The sequence below is a fragment of the Condylura cristata genome, unplaced genomic scaffold (assembly GCF_000260355.1).
Source record: "Condylura cristata isolate star-nosed mole 26May11 unplaced genomic scaffold, ConCri1.0 scaffold00002, whole genome shotgun sequence".
Lineage (NCBI taxonomy): Eukaryota > Metazoa > Chordata > Mammalia > Eulipotyphla > Talpidae > Condylura > Condylura cristata.
Genome location: NW_004567103.1, coordinates 70,695,933 through 70,720,263, shown reverse-complemented (window position 1 = coordinate 70,720,263; position 24,331 = coordinate 70,695,933). Strand labels below are relative to the sequence as shown.

At 39.4% G+C, this 24,331-nt stretch overlaps 1 protein-coding gene across 1 annotated transcript in view; it reads right to left on the bottom strand.

The window, feature by feature from the left end:
- The window catches only part of NXPH2 (neurexophilin 2), a 99,926-nt gene extending 78,864 nt beyond the window's left edge, over window positions 1–21,062 (bottom strand). The window contains exon 1 of the mRNA XM_004674683.2: window positions 20,908–21,062. Within this exon, the coding sequence (XP_004674740.2) occupies window positions 20,908–20,958 (51 nt within the window). The 5' untranslated portion in view covers window positions 20,959–21,062. The remainder of the gene's footprint in view (window positions 1–20,907) is intronic.
- Between the last annotated feature and the right edge of the window lie 3,269 nt (window positions 21,063–24,331).

Genomic DNA, 24,331 nt, shown 5'->3' with positions numbered 1-24,331 from the left:
ATCTTTCTCATTTATCTATACATGTGGACGTGCATATATGCATATATGTGTTTATATATGTGTGTATATGTACTTCTCTGATCAGCCACTTGTTTTGCTTCTCTACATGAACCTGATTCTCAGACACACACACCCCCATGCCACACTCGCTAGTGACCTCTTTCCCACAGTCATGTAGCTGAGAGACAACAAACTGTGAGAAGAGTTAGAAGTGCAAGAATGAACCAGGGATGAATCTGCTAGACTCTCAGAGAGATTCAAGTTTTTAGGGGAATTTCTATCATCTCCTAAATCTCATAAAAGAAGCCAAAGTCTGTTTAAGACATATAATTCAGGAAAAATGAGAAGTCATTATTGAATAACCTGCACCTCTTTTGAAAATAGCTTGCCAGTGACTTTAAATAGTTATCACCTGGATTCTATGGACAAAAATATTAAATATGATTCCCAAGGAGCTATCCAGGGTCCTGTGAGGCCTTTGCTAGCTATCTGTTCTAACAGGATTGTGTTCCTCTATCCTTGTGAAATTAACTGTAGAATCATAGAATTATAAGACTGCGCATAATTTTAAAGTTTATGTACTACTTACTGGAGAAAACACCGAGATTCATTTACAGGGACGAATACTGAGGTTTAGTGATACTGAGTCTTCCTCAGAGTCACATAGCTAGCTATTCAACAAGAAAAGTTCAGTTTTCAAGGTGGGTTTCTTGTCCACCAATTCAGAGTTCTCTACACAGTACTGTTTTTGTGCCTGACTCATGTTTCCACTTGGTTGTGAACTCCCGGCTGAAGCATGCCCTGCATCACTATCAAAATTGCTAAGTTTGGGCCCTCCCTGGTGGCGCAATGAGTTAAAGCATACCAGGACTACAAAGCTAGCCAGCAAGCTGCAGCCACTTCAACATGAGTTCTATCCCTGGCCAGAGACCTCTCCATGGCACAGCAGAACTCTCCTGTCTTGTCCACTGCTGCCCTCAGCACTTCATTCATCTGCCTCTTCTGTTCTCCACTCTGTCTCTGGTGAATCCTCTCACCACCCCTGCACCTCTGACTCTACTCCAGTTCTCTATGCAGAAATGAAAAGGTATTTTCTTAAAGTGCTAAGTTTATAAAGTTTTATGCTTATATTTACAAGTTCTCAAATTGAAACACTTATAGAGACCTCAGCCTTATGAGTTGCACTCCCTTATCGGTTAACAGAATTCTCTGATGACTGAGAATTCTGATGCCATCAGGCTCTGTCTACACCAACTGTTTCAGAACATTCCACTCCCAGTCTCCCATTGTGAGGGGAGGGGTACAAGTCTGGCATCAACATTCTTATCTAAGTGTTTTCTTTGGGTAGTTTGAGAGACATTTATTTCCTGGATGTTCTATAGTCACCATCTCAGTTATAAAGTAGTTTATGGCTATGTGTGATACTGGAAGAAGAGATTGCTATTTGAAACTCCTGTGACTCTTCTGAACCCCATAAAACTCTGATGCAGGTTTTTAAAGGGCATTCTTTCTTTCATTTTCCTTTCTTCCTATTTTAAACCAACATGTCCAATTCATAATGATTCGCAACTATCTTTGACAGTGGGTGTTTTGATAAAGGTGGCAAATTTCACAAAAAGTTTTAGTATCCTGTGTCAGGACAGTATGTGGCTTCAAATAACAAAGCTTAACAGGTAGGCTTTAAGTTTAACTGGCTCAAATTGACAGGGATTCAAGAGGCAAAGAGTTATGAGGCAGGCAGACTAGGGCTGGCCCAGAGGCTGGATACAGCATTAAGGGATGAGGGCCTACCATCATTACTCTCTGCCATCTTCCAGATGTGGCCCACTGTCTATGGTTGTGCCTCATGTCTATATAGAGTGGCCTATTGTCTATCACCCAGACAAAAAATTAGAAAAGGGACAATGTATCAAAGGGCAAACATTTTTCTAGTCAAATTTATCATTATTTTAATTTTAAAAAGAACAAGTTTCCTGAGAGTAGCATTCAGTAAATCTCCATTCATATGTCATTAGCTATCTTTATGTCTTATTAGTCATTCTGAGCTAGAATTTTGTAAAAACAAAGAAGTGTAGAAGTTCACAGTGACAAGCAGCTAATACGGTCTGCCACTGATGTCTATACCAGTTCTCTTTTACAAAGTGTTGAAATTAGCGATCACCCTGAAAAAGGCTTCAAATTTATATCCTATTCCAAAGCATTTTTATTTCCACATTAAAAAGTTAAAGCTTGGGGCTCTCCTTGTGGCACAGGGGTTAAAGTGCAACACTATGAGGTTGTCCACAGTCACTGCAGCAAGAGTTTAATTCCCCGCCAGGGAGGTGACCCACATGGCACAGTAGATTTCTCCAGTCTCACTCTCTGCTCCCCTCAGCAATGCATTCTGGTAGATCTGCCTGTTCTTCTCCCCTCTCTGTCTCTGGTGTATCCTCTCACTTCCCTGCACCTCTGGCCTGAACCCCAGTTCTTGTATGCATAAATAAATAAATCTTTAAAATAGAAAGTTAAAACTTACCTACAGTGTATTTATTCTTGAAGACAACAGAGAAAATTAACAAGCCCAATTCTGCACTGGAAAAACAGCCATATATCTAGATGACACAGCAGTAATATGAATGGGTTACTTGATTCCCAATTACTACTGGGCAAAAATAAATTCATACATATACTTCTTTTTCCCTGCTGGGATTCTGAGTCGTCCCATATATTAAATGCCCCCTCAAGTTTTTAAGGTCACTCAGCCTGACCTTTTGCAACAGAAAGAACTATCCAGTAGGAAAAAGCTCACCAATCATGAGTCCTGAGAAGTTATATAAAGAATATGGGGAACCACATCTCGTCTACTATACAAAGGGAGGCTGCTTTGAAGGAAAAATGCCATCCGGACCCTTACATAATGTTCTGTCATTAAAAACCACAATGTCCCCAGAGGAATATTTTCTAAAACAAAGTAGAGCAGCTCCCTTTATGATAGTGTTTCTCAAAGTGTCTCCAAAACCTGCTTCAGAAGCCCTTTAGATGCTGTTAAAATTTAGGTTCCAGGTCCTACCTTAAACAAGTGGCATCTATCTCCCAAGCAGCAGCCACAAAATCTGCATTTTTAGTAATTTTCCAGGTGATTGCATAGCAAAAATTGAGAACTACTTTCTTAGGTTAATATACCAGACTCATGGACTGAGTGCACAGATTGGCTGAGTTCTCAGTCAGAACAAATATGGACCTTCTCTCTGAAGTCAAATGCTAGTGGAAGAACAAAGATTTCATTCTTTACAGGAATCCTTTGCCAAACAGAGATTCAGGAGAAGAGTCGTCAGCTGAATAATCAGGCTCTCCTGGTATAAGCATCCACTGATAAATACACTGCCAGGTAAACTACAGGCTTTGTTAGGTTGCTGGTGTTAATGCTACCAAAAGCTCAAAGACCCACAAAGGTCCAAAATTTTTGTCCTTCTGTCTGACCTACCCGCTACCATCTGCCCTAACCCGCCCTCCATTTGAACCTATCCTGCTCCGTCTTTGCTGCCTATATTCTGCTAACTTCAATTAGTTCAATGAATCCTTTCACCAGATAAGTTTCCCAAATATTGTTTGGTTTCCCCTGCTAACTGCTATAGAAACTTTTTTTCCTTGATCTGTATTATAGATCTCACCCCTCTCCTGTAATGGGGTGATGTGACAGTCAGTTTCCTGGCCTGATCCTCCCGCCCCCATGGTGAGGGACTACAGCACATTCCTTCCCATATATGTATCAGAGACTTTCAATGGTATTAGCTATATTTCTTTATAGTTTTGAAATTTCTATGATTTACTAATACATCTGCTGTGCCTCCTGTTGGTTTTCAGCAAGAAGTTGAAATACGTTCTGTGGCACAGAAATGGGTGCTATTCTGAGAAAGTATGTTGGAAACCTGAAGGGGATTTCCTGTGCCATTTGAAGCTGAGAAAGGAGGATCCTGGCTTGGGCTTTAGTACCCAAGTACATCTTTTTCCACCCCCAAAGTTCACTAAAATAAAGTTGGGATAAATAAAGTGCTTACATCCGGCTGCTTGCAGATATAAGAATATTTAACTTTCAGCGACTTTGATTGAAGTATATCTCTAAAGCAAAATACATTTCATCATATGCATTCAAATGTATGTATTATCTGAAGATAAAAAGGAAGGTTGGCAGATTCGGATAGAGAGAAACCTAGCAGCTTTGAGATTTAGAAAATTAAAAGCCAGGTGTCTGAAGCTAACCATTTAAAGGCTATCTACCATTTAAAGGGTTCAAAGAGGGTCTCATGAGAGTTTTACTAAACTATAAAAGGTCTCACATTTCAGAGAGGACTGAATGACAAAGGTGAAAATCTTAAATTAGGCTTGTTAAAATCGAGAGTAGTTTAAGTGTCCCGTAAAACTGAAGTTAAGTTTCTTACTTGGATTAGAGAATTATGGTATATAATTCTATAGCCAAGCAGCTAGGACAACGTGGGTCCCTAGAAAAAGCACTTAGTAGGAGGGTTTGTTGTAAAACACATTTAGCAGATTCAGAGCTGAGAGTGTATCTGAAGGGGGAGCAGGAAGCTGGTTGTGAGTACAATTCATGGCTTTTGCTTCTTTTATATAGCACACCGTTTGGCCTATCTCTGATATATCTGGAGTTGAGAGCCTCAAACTACACTTTTATACCATCAATAAGATCCACAAACTATTAAATGTGTTCTATCACCAAAGGAACAACCAGATTTCACACCAATATTGGCGCATCTCTCCCCATGATTCACATTTTACCCAGAAGCCTCTAGCAACCCAGAATTAATAAAAATCCTCAAAGTTTTTCACTGATGACATTCAAAGATGAATGTTTTTACTCCTGTATGCACACATAAAATACTTTCACAGCAGGCACTTCACTTAATAACAACTTGGATATAGTTGCTTTGGTTCTACATTTTCCCATTATACGTCATTAAAACCAAATATTATGGAAAGAATGTTTAATTATTGGATCACATTTCTTCACCCTACTTCCTTAAATAATGTACAACATGTAAGAAATGCTTCGTGGCCCTCCCTGGTGGCACACTGGGTTAAAGTGCAGCACCGTAGGCCAGCCGCAGCCACTTTAGTGTGAATTCCATCCTGATCGTTGGCTCCCAAGGTGACCCACATGGCTAGGTAGAACTTTCCTGTCTCACCTGCTGCTCCCCTCAGCAGGATACTTTGTAGCTTCACCTGTTCTTCTCCCCACTCTGTCTCTGATGAATCCTCCTATGACCCCAGCACCTCTACCCTGTACCCCAGCTCTGTTATGCATAAATAAATAACTCTTAAAAAAAAAAAAAAAAGAAAAAAGAAATGCTCTGTATACCCTACTATTGTTGTCACTAAAAACACAGAAGTTCTTCCTGGATGAAAATGTGAGTACCTTCTCCGATGGCCTATATAGGGAAGAAGTGCATAAATAGGATATTTTATCAAATGAAAGGATATTTTATTAAATGTGAGCTATGTCCCACCTCAACTTTAACTTTCTGCAGTTCAACTGAACTGAGATCTGTTCCCTTAACTGCTGGAAGTGTACTTGTTGAGTATGATAGGAAGAGCCATTTTTTACCAAATCATACTTCACTCTTGAGGTCAAAGCATGTTTACTTATATATATATATATATATATATATATATATATATATATATATAGTCAAATGTATTGTTTTGTTATATTACATCTATTTATAAATAAGGAGGAAGGGTTTGGGCATATTGCATTGTTACAAAACAGTGCTCAAAGGTAGGTAAAAGGATGACTGTTAAAGCCCTAAAATTAAAAAAAAAATTTCAACCAGAAAATGACATTAATCAACACTAAAAAATTTCTGATACATGGTGAGCACAATTTGAAAAGATAGTAAATGAAAATTATAATAAAGTGTCCTTAGAATAAAAATATCAGCAATTTAAACCTATTAATTAATGAAATAAGACGATTATTATAGAAAAATACTAAAATATCAGAATTAAAAACTAGATCAGAAATCTTGACCAAAATTTTAAATTGTTTGAATGTCTCTATACCTTCATTAACAAGTTCTGTCAAAAAAAACCTGCCTGTAAATTAGAAGTATTTTTTTGTATTTTAACTATTTCTCTAATTGTATAACTATCAATGTATTAAAAAGGACACTTCTATGCCATATTACATTACAAACACAGTCAATAATTACTGGGAGAGATAGAAAGCATTATAAAGTAGATTTTTGTGAAGAAACATCAAATTTTATATTTGTGACTATCTGTATTTACTTCTAAAAAGGCAAAAAAAAAACAACGGACTTAACCAATCTCTTGCCCATTGAAAATATTTTTCCTTTTGTGTAATGCAAAAACACAGACTTAGCTCTGAGAGAATCAGACAATGTATATGAGAGTCTATTTTAACATGGTGCTTTAACTGAAGTGTAAAAGTCTTATACCAAAGGGTCCTTACAACCCTGTTAAAAAAAAATTTAAGGGCCTTGTCCTATGTAAATCGAGTGTGCGAATACAAAGGGTTTTAGGCATACTTTGAAGGAGGCTAGTGACCACCATCCAGCAGACACAGGATTTTGATACAATATATCAATGCAATTTCTTCCTTACAATCTGTCACACGGTAGTTTTCTACTGGCTTTGAAGAACAGTCTATCAAACTTATTGACTGCTTTTTCTCTCAATAGTTCATCCATTGGAGCATTTATATCATGCCCACTATGTACCTGACTATGATGATACAGAGCTTAATATTCAAGTTTGCTGTGCTAATAGATTTCACTGTAACTCAGTGGATTATACAATGATGTGCACTGCAATTACAATGCCATAAAAAATGTCTTAACAAAGGTGTGCAAAGAGTGTGCAGGAACTCGGCGACAAGCTCTTAAAACATCTTTGGAGGAGAGCTGGACAAAGCTAAGAAAGCCCTCATGACCTGGTTTCTCCCTCCTATCACTGATCATGTAATCAGCATAGCTGCAGTTTGTTCCCCAGGAACTGGTTTATATTCCACCCGCCAGGGGCCAGAACTCCAACAAGATCATAAATTCATAAAACCAAAGGACATCTAGGAGACCATCTGGTCTGGGGGTTCTGAAATCTGGCTGGGCCCCAGCATCACCTGGTGGCTTGGCCCCAGCCCAGAGACACTGATGTGACATGTCTAAAGGCTCTAAAAACCCTGTCACCGTGGCTGTTGCAGCTGGTTCATGGACCCACATTTGGGAATCATTGAATCCTACCACCTTGATTTGCAGAGAGAAAAATTTTAGAAAAAATTTATATCCACAGAATTGAAATGAGTCCACAAAATCAGTGTTAAAGGCACATTAGGACAGCAATAGTGAAACATCTGGCAAAGAAAGTTTTAGTCCAAATATTTTCAAAAAGCACTTCCAAGGCATATGATAAAAAAAACAAAAATTATGCGATACTTTGTAAAAGAAAACAAGATCAAGAACTATGTAAAGGAAAAGAAAACTTCAAGAAAAGTGGGTTTAGTAAGGTACTTTTTGCAACCAGGCAAAAACTCCTTCCTAGTAGGAAATTTAAAAAGGAAACACTGAATTGAAATTCTCATTTTTAAATAAAGATTCTTGATGTATCAGGGTAAGATTTTTGCCTTGAGGAATACATTATAAGGAAATGCTTAGCAAAGAACCATACCTATAGCAGACATTTAAAACTGTTGAAAGAGGGGGGCCCTCCCTCTTCTCAGCACAGCACTGAGAAACTGAAGCCACTTCCGCATGAGTTCGATCCCCACCTGCCCCGGAGGTAACCACATGGTGTGGCAGGCCAGTGGCAGACCTCTCCTGGCCTGCCCGCTGCTCCCCTTACCAGTGTACCTCGTCGTACCTTGTTGATTTGCCTGTTCTGCGCCCCACTCTGTCTTTGGTGAATCCTCTCACCCTCTGCATTTCTGGCTTGTACCCCAGTTCTGTATGAATAAATAAATAAATCTTAAAAAAAAAAAAAACTGTTGAAAGAGGGAAGAATGATAGGAATATGCATACCCAAAATGTGTTCCTATAGCTATTTCCTACATTAATCTTTGATGAAAGCTAAGAGTATATCAGTAAGTAATGATTTGTGACAGCAGCATACATAGGTCTATAACTCTCACTGCAGTGAGACGTGTTCCTGCTAATGCTAAGACGTCACTTTGTATGTGGCAGGAAAGGTCGAGGCTCATCTTCCATACATAGAAATACGTGAACTGGCAGACTTACTGCAGTCCACTGTGCTTTTGACTTTATTGAAATAATTAAGGTAATGATTTATGCATAGCCACAGTTTCATTAAAATGCATTTCAAACGTTAGCACCAGCAAGAATTCTGTTTACTTTTTTATTACTATGTTTACCTCTGGGGGAGAAGAAGCAACTCTCAAGCATACCTTAATAGATTCATTTTTAAAATATGAGAGTTGCCTTAAAGGAGAAACTTAATTAAAAAATGCACTGTAATGTAGAAGAAAGTGTTCAGACCATTTGTAAAAATAGAGTAACTCAGTTTACATTTCAGTAAGCTTCAAAATTCCCTATTGTTCCATAAAGGAAATGGAATCTAGCCCCCACGAATTGAATGGAATAGTTTAAGGCTACTTTTTGAAATCTTAGAAACACTGGATCAGATTTTCCACTCAAAAGTGCTGCTCTCCAGTTTCAACATTCCTAATAAAATCTGGGTTTGTAATAAACTCTTTGAAGAATGTATTTCTACTACATTTTAATTGTAACAAACATGCACATGACGTATGATTTAGCTCACATTTTTATTATTTTAGCTATAATTGTCACTTTTACTTTATATGCTGTCTTCTACAAACTATTTTTTTTCTCACTACAGCATTTAAAAATATGGAAGTTATGACACTTTACCAAAACTTTCCACATCAGCCCTAACAAGTGGTAAGATCTCTACCTGCAGCAAAATGAAATGTGTGAATTTCTCCCAGAGGGAAATCTTATTTGGGTGAGGGAAGGGGGGGGTGGGGCACTTTAAAGGGGGATTGGAATCACTCAACATTCATTTCTTTTTTTTTTTTTCTCTAAGATTTATTTATTTGTGCATACACAACTGGGGTACAGGCCAGAGGTGCAGAGGCGGTGAAAGGATTCACCAGAGACAGAGTGGGGAACAGAATAGGCAGATGGATGAAGTACACTGCTGAGGGGAGCAGTGGGTGGGTCAGGAGGGGTCTGCCACGCCATGTGGATCTCCTCCCTCCTCCGGGGCAGGTGGGCATCAAACTCATGCAGAAGTGGCCTAAGCTTCTTAGTGCTGTGCTTTAACCCACTGTGCTATCTGGGAGGGCCAACATTCATTTTTCTTAAAGGGAAAATTAGTCAAATAGAGATGTGTGTACCTGACAGAGTTGGCATTTAAAAAAATTGCCAACTTACCTGAAGACCATATGCCTGAGATGAGGAAAAGTGTTAAGGAAGAAACAAGGTATATGCAAAAGAAGTTAGGCTTATGCAAAATGCTGACTCCTCCCTTCCAACAGTCCAGAAGCAAAGCACTTACCTGGGAAAGGCAAAGAAGTCATAAGGTTCAACCTCACAGCCAGAAATTCCCCATAAGGGGGTTCTTCACTGGGGTGTATTTGCTTCCCAGGGAACATTTGTCAATATCTGGGGACAATTTTAGCTACCACAACCGGAGAGGTTATTATTGGCACCCAGGTGTAAAGAGTAGGGATCTTGCTGAGCACCCTAAAATGACAAGGACACTCCTCCTTTCCCTGGTTCCCATTTTATGCCTTGGCTCTGGCATGGGAGATTCCTTACTTAACCTTTCACAGTTTACCTACAAGGTCTTTACCCCTGCTCTTTTCCCTGACCTTTTAAATTTTTTTCAGTTATATATCACATTTTCAAGAATTCTTTTCTGTTATCCAGTTGAACTTTATTTATAGTGACTTGCTTGTATTTTCTGAGTGCAATATTTTTTTAACTCTCTTAGAATACTAATTAGGAATCTTTAAAATTGCTATATGTCATCTGTATTAGTTGTTTCCTCCAGGATAAATTCTGTTAGTTTCTTTTTCCTTCTTCTTTATTAATTTTTAATTTTGCTAACATTTCTCTTTTGTGACTTGTGATCTTATTTGCATCTATTGATGAGTGAAAGATCACGTTGATTAATATGAAGGGTTGAAATAGATGTTCATTATAATGCTTGGGTCTCCTTGAATAGGACTATTTTTTCAGTGGAATTGCTGATTGCAACATTAGTATTGATTCTTTAGTATGAACGGAACTGTTCATCAAAACGCTCCACCGTTCTCAAGACAAAGCACATGACCCAAATCAACCTTGCTCTTTCAACCAAACATGACATCTTAAATTAAAAACTTAAGACAAGGACTGGATGAAAAGAAAAGGAAAAGTGAGCACTAATTCATCATCTTGGCTAATACTTTCTGATAATTAGAACTTTGATTCTATTGCAGATATGCTCAGTTTTCCAGTCTTTCCTGTGAATTGCCTTGTTTTCATAAATTTCTTCTCTGCTTAAGCTGGTCAGACTCAGTTTCTCTTGTTTGCACAAAAAGAACCTAATCTGTTGTATGTAGGAAAGAAAACTGACATTTGTCAAGCTAGTGCTAGGCATTTTGCATTTTTGTTATCATTATTACCCTATGAGATAGTTATAATTACTGTAGTTTTATGGGGAAAGGAAATTGAGTAGACTTACTAGCTTTTCTGGATGCTGGAAAAAGCAGTGGAATCCATGTCAGTCTGATAAAACCTATGCTTTCCTTTATTTGACAATCTTGGAGCGTTAAGGACAAAGGCTTGGATGTAGTTAAAGAGTATGTGATGTATACTGGATAAGAGATTTAAGCCTGGAAAGTTAGGAAGAGGAATTTAAACTCAACATGTTAAGAAAGAATAAAATTTTATTCTTAATAATAAAGTGGGATAGTAAATCAAAGGAGAATTTAATAAAGAAGATTCTGTGATAAGTGAAACAGTTTTTCAGAGGGCTTACTGAAGTATGGTGGACCAACTAAGGAGCTGTTACAGTTTCCAAGAGATAAAATGGCAGGGAGCAAGCAGAAAGAGATAATTTACATAGATATTTGGAAAGAAATTTCATAGGATTTTGTGACTGAATGGATATGGTAGGCTACGAAGAAAAATGGGCAAAATGACTACTATTTTCAGTTGCGATAAAGAAGGCTGAATGTGTGTATTTACCGTGCCTCTCCCCCCAAAAATCCCATGGAGAGGATTTAAAAATACAAATGCAACAATGAATGCAGAGGGAAGAATGTCAAGAGGTCACAACATTTGAGAATCTCTAGAAAATATAAAGAAAAGTGAATGAGAATGGGAAAAAAGTCAAGTGTGCTGAAGCCTTGACCAAAAGCTAAGGAGAAGAGCATGTGAAAAGTAAACTGGGGTACTCCTAAAAGCCTACTTTGACCCATTCCTAAGCTCGGCATAGGGGGGTTGGAATGCAAGCAGGCACTAAGGTAGTGGCAGGGAGTGGGGGATTCTGGACACTCTCTCCTTGACCCAAGGCTTCATTCATCTTGGGTCACTTAGGAAATCAACTATGGAATCTGTTCCAGAAGGCTTTTCTTTACAGGGGGAGACCTAGACAGAAAAGGAGCAGAGTTCCCTGGCTATTACTATTCCTTTTAAAGATTTATTTATTTATGCATAGAAGAGCTGAGGGTAGAGGGGATGGAGGGGTGGTAGGAGGGGTGGGGGGGGTTGGTGAGAGGATTCACCAGAGACAGAGTAGAGTAGAACAGGCTCCCCACAGAAATACACTGCTGAGGGGAGATAGGGTGAGACAGGAGAGGTCTGTGGCATCATGTGGGTACCTCTCTGGCCAGGGGTAGAACTCCAGCTGCAGTGGTGGTGAATAGCTTCATAGTGCTGCCCTTTAACCTGCTGGGCCACCAAGGAGGGCCCAAGCTACTACCATTTAATAGCAATAATACAAATTGGGCTGTCAGGGCAAAAGGGTATAAATTAATAGGCATAAAGTAGATTGTTAAAAATTAAGTTGGGGGCCTCCTCGTGGGAGGACTACAGAGACCACCCCTAAGGGGAGAAATCATATAATGTCCAAAAACTAAATTAAACAATGGAAAAAAAATGTTAGTCATTGAAATGGGATCCACAACAACCCCATAGCACATAAAATACCCAGGAATAATAAGATAAACAACTCTTAAAGGGCAATGTAAAAAAGAAACTAGGTAAATTTAAAGAAACTATGAAAGTGGGACGTTATCAATATACAAAATGGGGACTCACAAAATAAGCAATGAGTTACACCTATTTTGTTATTAAATATAAAAACAAATTTCACCTTCTAAATAACTAACATAAAACACATTTTAAGAATAATGAGCTGCTTTCCTTTCATCAATTGGCAAATTTTTAAAAAGCCCAAATCACTACCCAGGCAGGGAGATAGGCATGCACATATACTATGAGTGAACGTGTTTTGTTATTGTCATGTACAGAAAAATATGTATTTATAAAATTCATTTTGTACACTCCCAGCACTGAACTGGCAATTTTAATTTAGTAATTTACTTTATAGGTATACTCATAAATATAGTAAGAGTCTCAAAACATTAACTAGAAAGGGGATGACTATCAAAGTAATGAAATACTATGAAGACTCAAAAATATCAGTTGTCCCATATTGTATAAGACTGTCCACAACATATCATTGTGTTAAAAAGCAAGTTACAGGCCCTCCCTAGTGGCGCAGCTGGTTAAAGCACAGCACTAAGAAGCTTAAGCCACTTCCCCTGGAGTTCAATTCCCTCCTGCCCCTGAGGTGACCACATGGCGCTGCAGACCTCTCCTGACCTGCCCGCTGCTCCCCTCAGCTGTGTACTTCCTCGATCTGCCTGTTCTGCTCCCCACTCTGTCTCTGGTGAAGCCTCTCACGCCCCTGAGCCTCTGGCCTGTACCCCTGTTCTGTCTGTACAAATAAATAAATCTTAAAAAAAAAAAAAAAACCAAGTTACAAAACATTATGCTGTGCTTAATATCATTATAATAAAAGTACAGAGAGCCAAAGAAGTAACAGAACTTTCCAGAAAGATGTGTATTAAACACTTAGTTGTGATTATTCCTTAATATGAGTAGGTAGAAAGCAGGGAAGAGTGAAATTTCAAAATATTAAAATCATTTTAAAGAGATATTAGGTTGAATTTCTCAGAAGGAGAGACTGAAACAAGTGTTTGTGTGCAAGTGATTTATAAGGAAGTGCTTCTAGAAAATTCTGGTAAGGGATTGGAGGCAGCAGGTGAGAGGATGGGGGAGCCCTGGAATTGTGACACCAGGATCCCAGGCATAGCCCCACAGAGGGAGTGTAAGTCTGTTCCCACAGGGCTCTAGGGCCCAGCATGGCCTGGATTCCACACACTCTGGCATCTGTTATTTGTCAAGGCAGTGGGGGGTGGGGAGGCAAGAACTGCACTCTAGTTCTGAGTGCCTTCTGGCAAGAGACAGCCAACACCTGGGGTAATCTCAGAAGGAGAGAAACAGATGCCAAATGTTAGAATGGCAACCAGGTAGAAGGAGGCCACAGAAACATGAAAAACAGATCCAAAAGGACCTGGATAGAGCGCCAACTACATCAATTACAATATTTTACCCTTATAACAAGATACATATTTTCATAAAAGGAAGGGGGATGAAAGTATAAACATGCTACAGTTTTATAAGAAAAATTACATATAAATGCATCAAGTTCAAGTGTGAGCACTTACTAGACAGCCTCCCCCAACTCTGGCACCTTCTCATATTCCCGACCTGAATTACATGGCCCTAATAGGAATAAAGGCCTTTCTCTTTCTCCATATTCCTCTGCTCCTGTGGAACATGAGCTCTGGAGAAATCAGAGAAACTTTCAATCTGCCTCTCCTCCTACCTGGAGCCACAATACTTGGTCTTCAAGTTAACCCTGAGTTGCAGAAAAATTGGAGCACTTGGCAACTTGGCAAACATAAATTTTATGAGGCTGGATTCTAAATAGAACTGCCAATTAAGGGATACAATCTAAGAATCCATATGTCCTGTTTAACCTACTTAACTCTATGACAAACTGCTTAAATGTTCCCACTGGAAAGTTTCTACCTTAACATCGCTGGTGAGCAGAATGGGACCTTTCCAGTCCCTGTTTCTGATATCCATGATAAATCTCACAAACTTCTGCTACAACTGGACACTTCCATGAACTAAGGGCTGGACTGGGGGGACAATTCAAGACTCCTGAGGTCTATAACCCCAGAAGCCTTCAGGGTTTTTGTTTCTCTATCTGTGAAATGAATGCAATAACTATTGTTCCGTTGAACTGTAGAAAGAATGTGAAGATGAACCAAAAGATCACATATGTGCAAGAATTGTGTAAACCATGTAGTCACTTTCAGGAACCCAAAGAAAGCAGACATCAGAAAGGGGAAAGTGATGACTTCTCCTGAATCCATGGGTGGGGGAAACACAGGATCAACAGATGAACTCACAGCAGGGAAAATTTGCCCTTGAAAACTTCAGTGATTCTTTGCATGTCTATAGTCACTTTCTTTTACTCTGATCCCAATTATCTTGTTTGGATTCTCCTAATCCCAAACTTTATTAATAAAAATTTCTGTTATTATTGCTACCAAATGTAGAAATCAAATGTTATATGCTTCCCTAAAGTCCCTATTCTATCATATGTGTTATTCATTCAAAATTTGTAATTGTCAATCAACCACTTTCACTGGTAAGTTTATACAAACAAATGTTTTGAAATCTGGAATAGAAAAGGCACATGTATTTTTAAGTCATACAAATTACACATGTGGTTTCTCACTTCAAAGAATTTAACTATTTGCCGTTTTGAGTGAATAAGTAGATATGGTACATAGCTGGAGGTATAACCAATGACATTTTTTAATTGTATATATGACAATGCTAGAAAATCACTATCTTGCATATTTTTAAATAAATAAAGTCACTTAAGTGTTTTTAATGACCTCAGGGTCACATTTTCTGACCAAAAACAGCCGTGTCACAAAGACTAGGTTGTTTTCTGCTTAGACATCTACCTTGTCTAAGGTACAGTTGGCCCAAACGCCAGGAATGGTCAGTCTGTTTCAAATGACTTGTCTCCATTAACAATGTTCTCCACCTCTGATAGGTCTCAGATACCAGCTTTTTGTTGGTTTTCTTATAAAATTTTTGTTTCATTTACATATGAACTCCTAAAACATCTGTAGTTAGTTAAGTGTTCCAGATTTAAATAGGCTGGATTCCATTAAGTACAATGTTACACACTAGTTTTCTTGTTGAAGTATGGTACAAAACTATAATGCTGATTATCTTAAAGATCAGAATTTAATTTAAAGTTAATTTACTTTTATTTAAATTAAAACAAGACTAGATATTAGTTTACAACTTAAAAATGGTCTAGAGGTCAAAAAACTCTAATTGTACCATTTTAAATTTTATTGATTTTGTTAACTGTATGTGTTAAATAAGTTCCTATCAATTCCCTTTGCCTAGTTTTACTAAAAGTAAAGATGTGTTAGATGTGCAGATTATTTAGAAATAAACCCAGGTCTACTAACACCAAATTCATTATTCTTTTCAATACAAATGAAAACACTTAAAATGTCTCTTTTTATTTCCTGGTCTTACTGGGAAAATAGAATGTGATATACTGTACAAAAGAAGCTTGAAAACATGTTAAGTGTACACAATCTAACATAGCATTATTGTCAATGCACTTTGAGTTTATAAAATTTCCCACTACTCTTGCAATCTAGGTCCTCCAATCTAGGAAAGGCAAAATCTACAAGAATGACATTTTTAAAGGCAATTCTTTTAATTTACTAAGTGATATGACTAGGAAAAAGGAAAATCTTTTCTTATACGTTTTGGATCTGAATAATGAAATTTTCATTTTTAAAAGAAATTGTATAGAGGAACAATTCTTATTACATACTGACCTCACAAAACGGTGAACCATGAATTTATTTTTATCTAGTTTTTTTTCCTCTGAGGTTTTTATGTACAGTTTTACAACTATAAAATAGAAGTTTACAGTCAATCATATCTTAGAATTCTTTGTACAATATGACTATCCGTAGTGTAAGTAGCTTTACAATCTGTTTACTGAGTCGGATTTTGAAATAAAGAATGGAGTTTTCATCAATACCATCGGTCATATCATAAATACTAAAAAATTCAAATGGTTCGTTAGTAAATATTCATAAAAACACTAAGGCAATCTGAATTTGGCACAATTAAAAAAACATTATAAAATAGTGTTATAAAATCTTAGAGTGGTGCGATCAATAGGTTAATTGGAGAAGGGTATTTATTATGCCACTGTAAAAGAGTAACAGTAATCAGTTAGTTGTATCATCATCCTGTTATCTACAAGGCTATCTGGAGAGTCACCCCACATGGATGGGTGCACGAGATCATTTGGGCCAAATTTTTAAAGCAGCTTTAAAATAATTGATTCCCAAATCAAGATATTAAATGCCAACTTCTAACTGGCAATAATGCTTATGGCTAAGATAGAAATGAGATTCTTCGCAGAAATGCTGACACAGTCCTATCTGTAGCTACTTGAATGTGTAGCTATAATTCCTTTTTCACATCTTACTGAGCAACGCTTCAGGTAAAGGAGTCCGCAGAATATGTAAACAGTAAGAAATAGTCCTAAAGCATTTGTAAAAAAATCACAGACCTGTAACATATTTACATTTATCTTGATTGTTATGACTAAATTATTCCAAGTACAATGAAAGTTCTTTAACAGGTAAAAGGTGGGCATTGTATTAGGGCAATCAATATTTCTTAATTATTTCAATTTGCAAGAGCCACACATTTTTACGCTGACAGTGTAATACCTTTACATACTTTTTTTTAAAAAAGCTTTCCACCTTATTTAGTATTTTAACCACTAATCAAAAAAACAATAAAATTAAGACTTTAAGAAAAAGAAATACAGATTAACAATTAAGAAAGCTTTTCTACCCCATCTGGAAATCCATTAAGCTAAAAATAAGTCTCCAAGAGAAGCCTGTTTCCTCTATGGAAGATATTTTAAAAAAGACGCAAATCAAATCTCATATTAGGCCAAAGGAATACAACTTTTACCGAAAGGTGAGTGGTCAGAATAAAGAATTTAATTGTCTAATCCTAATTCAAATTTGTGCAAGTGTCTACGATAAGACGCTTCTAATGAGCTAATTTTTAAAGCCTCATCTAATGAGCTAATTTTTAAAGCCTCAAGTCCACATCGTAACAATGATACCATGGATTTTTTCTCCTCTGCATTGTCATCTAGCCAACAGAGGACTATTGATCCTTCACTGGGAAATACTGTTTTGATGTTTATTGATCAAACTCTAAGAGGGGAAATTATCATTTTTGAATGGAAGGAAGTCATGAGTTATCACTTCTTGTAAATTCAGAACTGGGAATAAATATATGTTATGACTACCACATTAAACAAAAAAAATAATTAAATTTTTAAAAGAAAAAATATCCTAAATTAATTCATGTGAATCAATAATACACTGTGAGAAAGAACTTAAAAGTTAAAACATATTGTGTCACAAATATTCTGATTTTATAGGATTTCAAAAATTTGCTAACTTACAGCACTTTTAATATATATTTTACTTGACAAACTCATCATTATATCACAGAAAAACAAGTTGAAATGACTAACAAATTTATTTTAAAAATCATCGTTAGGTTTTCTTAAACGCAAGCTAATCATGCATTTAAATTTCTATTTAATCTTTTTACAATTTGCATTTTACTTAAAGGCAAAATTCACACTTATTAGAGTTACAAATTATCATGCAAATCTGTACAAAGTTGTCAACAGGCAAAGTCTTTATCTTGTGTCATGTCATGAAACAACACTCACTTTATTATCATATTAATTTCAAATGCTAATTTTCTCTTCATTAGATGTCAGAAAAGAAATAATGTGCTGTTGGTAATTTTATGAAGAATATGTTACTGAATAAGAATTTCAAAGAAAATAATACATTCAGGGTTGATATTTAAATTCTGCAAATGTCTAGTAATGCTATTAATTAGTTATGGCAAACTGTTATAAAAACTGGGCACAGGCCAGGAAGATTGGGCGAAGACAAGTAACATATTTGCAATATTTATCAACTCAGTTTATTGTTTTCTTAAAACCTGGAATTTTACAAAAATAAGTAAAAACATTTTGATATGAAGCAGTATTATGTCATCAGTGACTTATTTGGGCCCACTTCCTCGTAATGGCTTTCGGATGAAACAGGCAATTTGCTCATAAATAAATCTGTAATATCCCCAAATGAATCGACTACTCATTAAAAATATTTAGTATTTAAAAAAGTATATTTTTTCAGGCTGGCAGTGCATATGAAAAAGAAAAACCCAATTTCAGCTATCCCCAACCTTACCCCTGTACTTGAGAATAGTTCTACCCAGAACATAGTAGTAGAAAATTAAGTCTAGTTTTCAGATCTAGAAAAAAATTTAATCTACTTGCAGTTGGGATTTAACAAGTTTAGAATTCGCTGAAAAACACAGAACAAAACAGTGAACTATCTGAAGGACCAAATTATGATCTGTCCTTTTTCATCCTGCTAAGCTGGGTTCATGGTGGGGTTGGGGATGTTTTAATTTAGATCTACCCAGCTCAGCCACTCTATTTTTCTTTTACATTCTGATTGGAAACAGCACTCAGAATGTGGAGAATGTAAACAGTTTTATATTGTCCAAAAGGATGGCAGTGTAGGGAATGTGTGCTTATCACACAGCTGCAGCTCCCTACCTCACTTACCATGATAAAGTGCTCTGGGGGAAAAAAACATTACAACCCCAGCACAATCCAAAAACGGATTAGAATTTGACATAAGCTTCCTTAAAAACTAATCAATCAATCCATACTGTAATATTAGAATCTAGCTCTTAAGCAGGGCAGCATATAATCTCTTCAAGATGTATTTTCTATTGACTATGATGGTGTGAAAAAAAAATCTAACATTTTTCAGAACAGTAGCTGATAGAACTTTCCCCTATACTAAATATATCTCATTTTAAAGAGTCTAACACAATGCTTATTAGACAGATACACATCATGATCAGAGTGCAAATCTAAATTAATGAAATAAGAAACTGAAGAAGATATTCTGACAGTCTGCTACTTAAGAATTGTACCTGATACCCAGGCTTTTAGAAATTTACTTACATACACCATACAAATGCTGTTTTACTAAATCACCTATTATTGGAGTTCAGATTTAACATTTAAAAAACCAAGTGATCGTAATATTTGGCAAATTGATATATTTTGCATCAAAGTACCCTAGATATCAATATTACTTTAACATGCAGTATTGTAGCCAGTATGTCCTGGCTCATTCAAGGACATGTGGAGCATCACTACATTTTCTGCTTGATGTCAATGAAGAATTCTAGTTAAGGCCACACAGGTGAAGTTAACCTCTGATCTAACCAGGATGAACAGGCTCTACTGTGCCCTCTCCCTTTCGCAAGACCTTTTAGAGTCCTTTCCATGTTCAAAACTTGCAAAGTACTCTGCCTCCATAATATATATACCATAGGGAAACTTTTCATAAGTTACTAGATGTTTCCCTCTAAAAGTAAAGGATAGAATGAAAGGGGTGGAATGAAAGGAAAAGAGGGAGGAGGGGAAGAAAGGGAGGAGAAATAGAGAAAAGGGGGGTGAAGAGGGGAATGCGAGAGGGAGGTCAGGAGGGAGGAAGAGAGGAAGGGAGGAAGCAAGGGAAGGGAGGCATCATCCTCTTAGTGCTGTACCTAGGTTCTTTTATTTAGTTTTAACAGATCAAAGCTAACTGGTCAGTCTTAAGAATGAGGAACAAATATAAGAAATCTTGGCATCTATTAAAAGTCCTCTTCATAGCACACTATCACTTAAGTGTGGGGAAAGCAGGAGAACTCCATCACAGCGGAGGCCTGAGCCAAAGCAGTCCCCTTCTGTAATTTTTGAAAGTCGTCTTCTTGAAGATCTTCCTTTAGAGTTCTTTTAAATATAACTATCTAGCAATATATAACGTGTATTAGGTAGTATATGGGTGTATGTCAGAGGGAGAGAGTAGCGTCATGCAGGAAAAGAGAGCGAAGAGTAGCCCAGAGTCTCTCTGGAGACCCCGAAACACCTCCCAATACCCTTCACATTCCTCAGCGCCCCAATGAAGGTCTAAATCAGTCCAGTGTCTTGAGAACACACTGTTTAGAGATGCCTGAGAGGGGGCTCCGGCGTTGTTGGGCTTGAAAGTTAATTCTGCAGCCCCCGCCGGCAGAAAAACCCATCCCAGTCGCCAGCGCTAGACGGTAAAGGAAGAAAATTCCAGTCTGCTCCTAAAGTCGGCTTTTGCCTAAGTTTTCTCGTAGCCAGCCGTCACTAAGTGGCCCTGAGAACGAGGATGCATGATGCTGTGGTTTGGAGTGTCTGCTGGCATCTGGGCAAAACCACGTGAAAAATAAAAACCAGCAGCCCCCTAAACTCTGGGCTTGAGTCAGGGCTTTCTGCCCATCCCAATCCTACCCCTCCACCTCCGTCCGCTCATCCACCGCTTCTCAATACGCCGCTCCCTTCTCCAGTACCTTCTTCCCCGAGACTTTCAGTCTACTTTACCAGGACCCTCAAGTCCCGGTCCTTGCTAAGCCTCTCTCGCCCGTCTATACCAATCCCCGGTGCTTCCCCCACAAGGTAAAGCCAAACTCGCGCGTCCCCAGCCCCCAGTCCCAAGCAGCCCCCAAGCACCGCTTCCAAGCGGTCTCCCCGCGCGGCTTTCCCGCCGAAACCCGTCCCGGGCACTGGGGGCGACGCAGCGGGCTGAGCACTCACCAGCTGCAGCAAGCCGGGGACCACGACGAAGGGCAGTGGCCGCAGGCGCATGGTGCCGGCTGGCGCGGCGTCTCACGAGCTGCACGGCCTCGCCTGCCTCTCGCGCATCTCCACTTCGGGGGGCAGGACTGAGGACGCCGGGGACACCGCGCGGCGCTTCCCTCCCGGAATCCGAGCGCCGCACCGCGCCTTGCGGGCCGGTGGGCGGGCGGGGATGGGGGAGGGCGGGCGGACGGGAGGTGCCTTTAGGGTCCCAGCGCGCCCCTCCTCGGAGGGGGCTGGAAAGGGGCGCGCGGGGCCGCCAGAGCTCCAGCACGCAGCGTTGCGCACCCTGGCGCCCGGGGCTCTCGAGTCCCAGCGAGGAAGTGAGGGCGGGGGGCGCCCACGGGCCAGAGGCCGCGGCTCGGGCGCTGGGGTGCCGGGTTCCCGCGCCGGGTTGCTTTAGCGACCTGGCTCCGCCTTGCAATTGCCCCGCAGAGCTAAGCGCGACCCGGAGCACCGCGAGGACTGGCGACTCGTCCGTCCCCGCCCAGTAGCGGGCTGGTCCGGTGGCTCGGCTGGACCAGGAACACGCTTGCAGACCCACTCTGGACTTGCTGGGGAGTGGAGAGAGTGTCTCCCCGTGTGGATACAGGAAGGAATGCGCCGGGAGCTTGAGTGGTGGTGGGGGCGACAGGGTCCTGGGGAGGAGCGTGTGGGGTCTGCGACCCGGAAAGGCTAAGGTCGAGAGGTGGGGGTAGGAGCTCCGAACCCCCGGGGAGAGTATCCTACTCAGCCGCGCGTCTGGTTGGCAATGCCGGAACGAGGGGTGCAAAGTGTAGCTGGCAAGACTGGAAGGGATTGAGGCCGTTGAAAGTACAGGAAATAGAAGCTATGTCTAGGAGTAAAGGCAGAAGAGAGATCGAGCTAAGTCGCCGTCCCAAGCTTACTCGGGTTTATGGGTGGGATGAACGGTTCAGGGATTTGTAGACCCAGCGAGGGAGCTGAGGCACCTTCTGCCGGGAAGGAGAGGAATAGAAAAGACCCAACTGCAGTCTCTCAGGGGGGATATCTTGGAGAGAGGGGTTCTTCCCGTCTGGGCGAGACTGCAAACCTGCAGCCGCAGAGCCTCACCCCGATGTTGGGAAGTCTTTACCTACATGCTTACCCTTTAACCCTCTCGGTGCTGGACACTCAAATGGAAAAGTCTAAGGGCAACGGGATTCAGAGGTTCCCACATCTCCGGTGCATTTAAACATCGTCCTTCAACTTCCTTATTGCACAGATGGGAAATCTAATGTTCAGAGAGGTAAAGTTATTCCTCCAGGGCTGACTCTCCAGGCGGCTGCTTCAACAGAATAGCAAGGCAAGACTAGTTCCTACATTCAGAAATGCAGAGCTCTCACAGAAGAACCACACGTGCAGGCAAGAGAGTACAATTATGATTGATTTGCAACCTTTAAAAATAAAACACAGCAAAAACTGAGGTTTGTGCTGAATTTTTTTAGAGAAATGAATGTTTCCTCCTCTTATTACCTACCAACCTAATATAGAAAGGAATGGCCCAGGCCCACATTTGAAGCAGAGCAGCTCTATTCCTAGGTCCCAAGCACAGGAGGGTTGACTTGGGTGACTGAAAAGCCTTACCCTTCATTTCATCAGGGGCCAAGATTATTCAGATGGGAAGGGAGGTTATTCCAGAGAGTCTGGGATGTCAGCTGACTTTAAGGCCTGTTGTCCATCAGCCTGCCCATGGGGTATCTTTCTAGTACAATTCCATTCCCAGTGTGGTGGGAGAGAGTCAAGTCAGGGCCATATATCCTTCCTAAGTCCTTACATATCTGTTGTTTTATTTTGGGGGGTGGGGGGGTGGAGTCTTAGGGCTCTGTAGCAAATGATGCGCTTGCTTGCTTTATGCCACTTCTACTTGTCTTTACATTCTTCCTATTCCTTGCAACAGAATTAAAAAACAAGCATATCACTATATGCATGTCTAAATCTAGTGATCACCTGCTCTACCCCTCACCTCCACCAAAATTCTCTTTCCCAAAGCTTAAGCCCATTTCTAAAATGTTATTCTATCCTAGAATAATTTGCAAGAGATCTCCATGGCTTGTCCTTGTTCAACTTTACGTCCCTGGGTAGGGCTGCATTTTAGTCACAGACAAGCTTTGGGAAATGAGAAGGACTTAAGGGGAACGGGTTTGGCAGACAGGGAAGAACCCCTCTTTGGAGAGGTGCTGTTAGAAGAGGAAGGAAGGCAAACAGCTTTGCAAGATGCACTACCATATTTAGATTCAGTGTTTCTGCCTGTGTCTCAGCTGACTCATTTATAAAACCATAAGGTAAAATCCCTTCTTGACTTAGTAGTTTCTAATTCTGTTATCACTAACTCTTAAATGAGGAATACATGGCTTAACATACAATCAAAATAAGTTGATTAAGTGACTGACTTACTGGAATAATTCACTCTGTTCCTTCAATGTATTCATGTTTCTTAGCCATTTCTGTGCTTTGGGAAACTTATACATACATTTAAAAGTGAAATCTAAAGTTGGATTTGCTTCCTAGTAGTACTAACCACTCTCAAAAAGAAATGTGGTTATGGGTGTCGAATTCCAAGCTAAAAACTAAGGGACACAAGAGAATTTGTGTTCTAGGGATCAGACTGTGTAAAGAAACACCAACTGACCATACTAAAGACTGATGATTACTGATGATTTACTGCATTCCCCATATTTTACTTTATCATATAGGATAGTAAAATGAAGAAAGGGAGAAAGAAGGGAAGGAAAGAGGGAGAAAGGAACAAACAGGTAAAGACAGAAGACATCGATACACTGATGCTGTTCTTCAGAATATACAGTAAAACTAGGAAGCATGCAACAAACGAAACACAGCAGGCCATTCAGAAAGTGTAAGGGCTGCCTCCTATAATTGGAAAAGGAAAAAAAAATCACTGTTTGGTCAAAACAAATCTCTTTGGAAGAAATGAAATGTAAGCTGGCTCAGTTTCTGAGCGTGACCAAGATTAATTAGTTTGTGTGAGGGAAGTCATTCTACATGGGAGGAACAGGATGAGCGAAGGAGGGACTTCATATGAGACAAAGAGCAGGATGGACAACATGTGCACCAGACTGAATGGATGAGATGTTGCAGAAAAGTGAGAGGAAAGGGAGGTTAGAGGGTAGATTGCAGAGAACCCGAAATGCCAAGCTAACAGTTTAGATTTGATCTGTGGGAAGAAAGGAGCTTCAAAACATATTTTGGAGTAGAAAAGTCCTACATCAAAAGGCGTAAGTCTATTGATAGATGCATGGTAATACACACAAGATGAACTTGAGAATAAGATTACCTGAGAAGATGACCATTCTAATTATAAAGAATGAGAGTCATGAATGTGAGAGCTTTTAGAAAGGGATGGTGAACCAAACTTGAGGTTAGA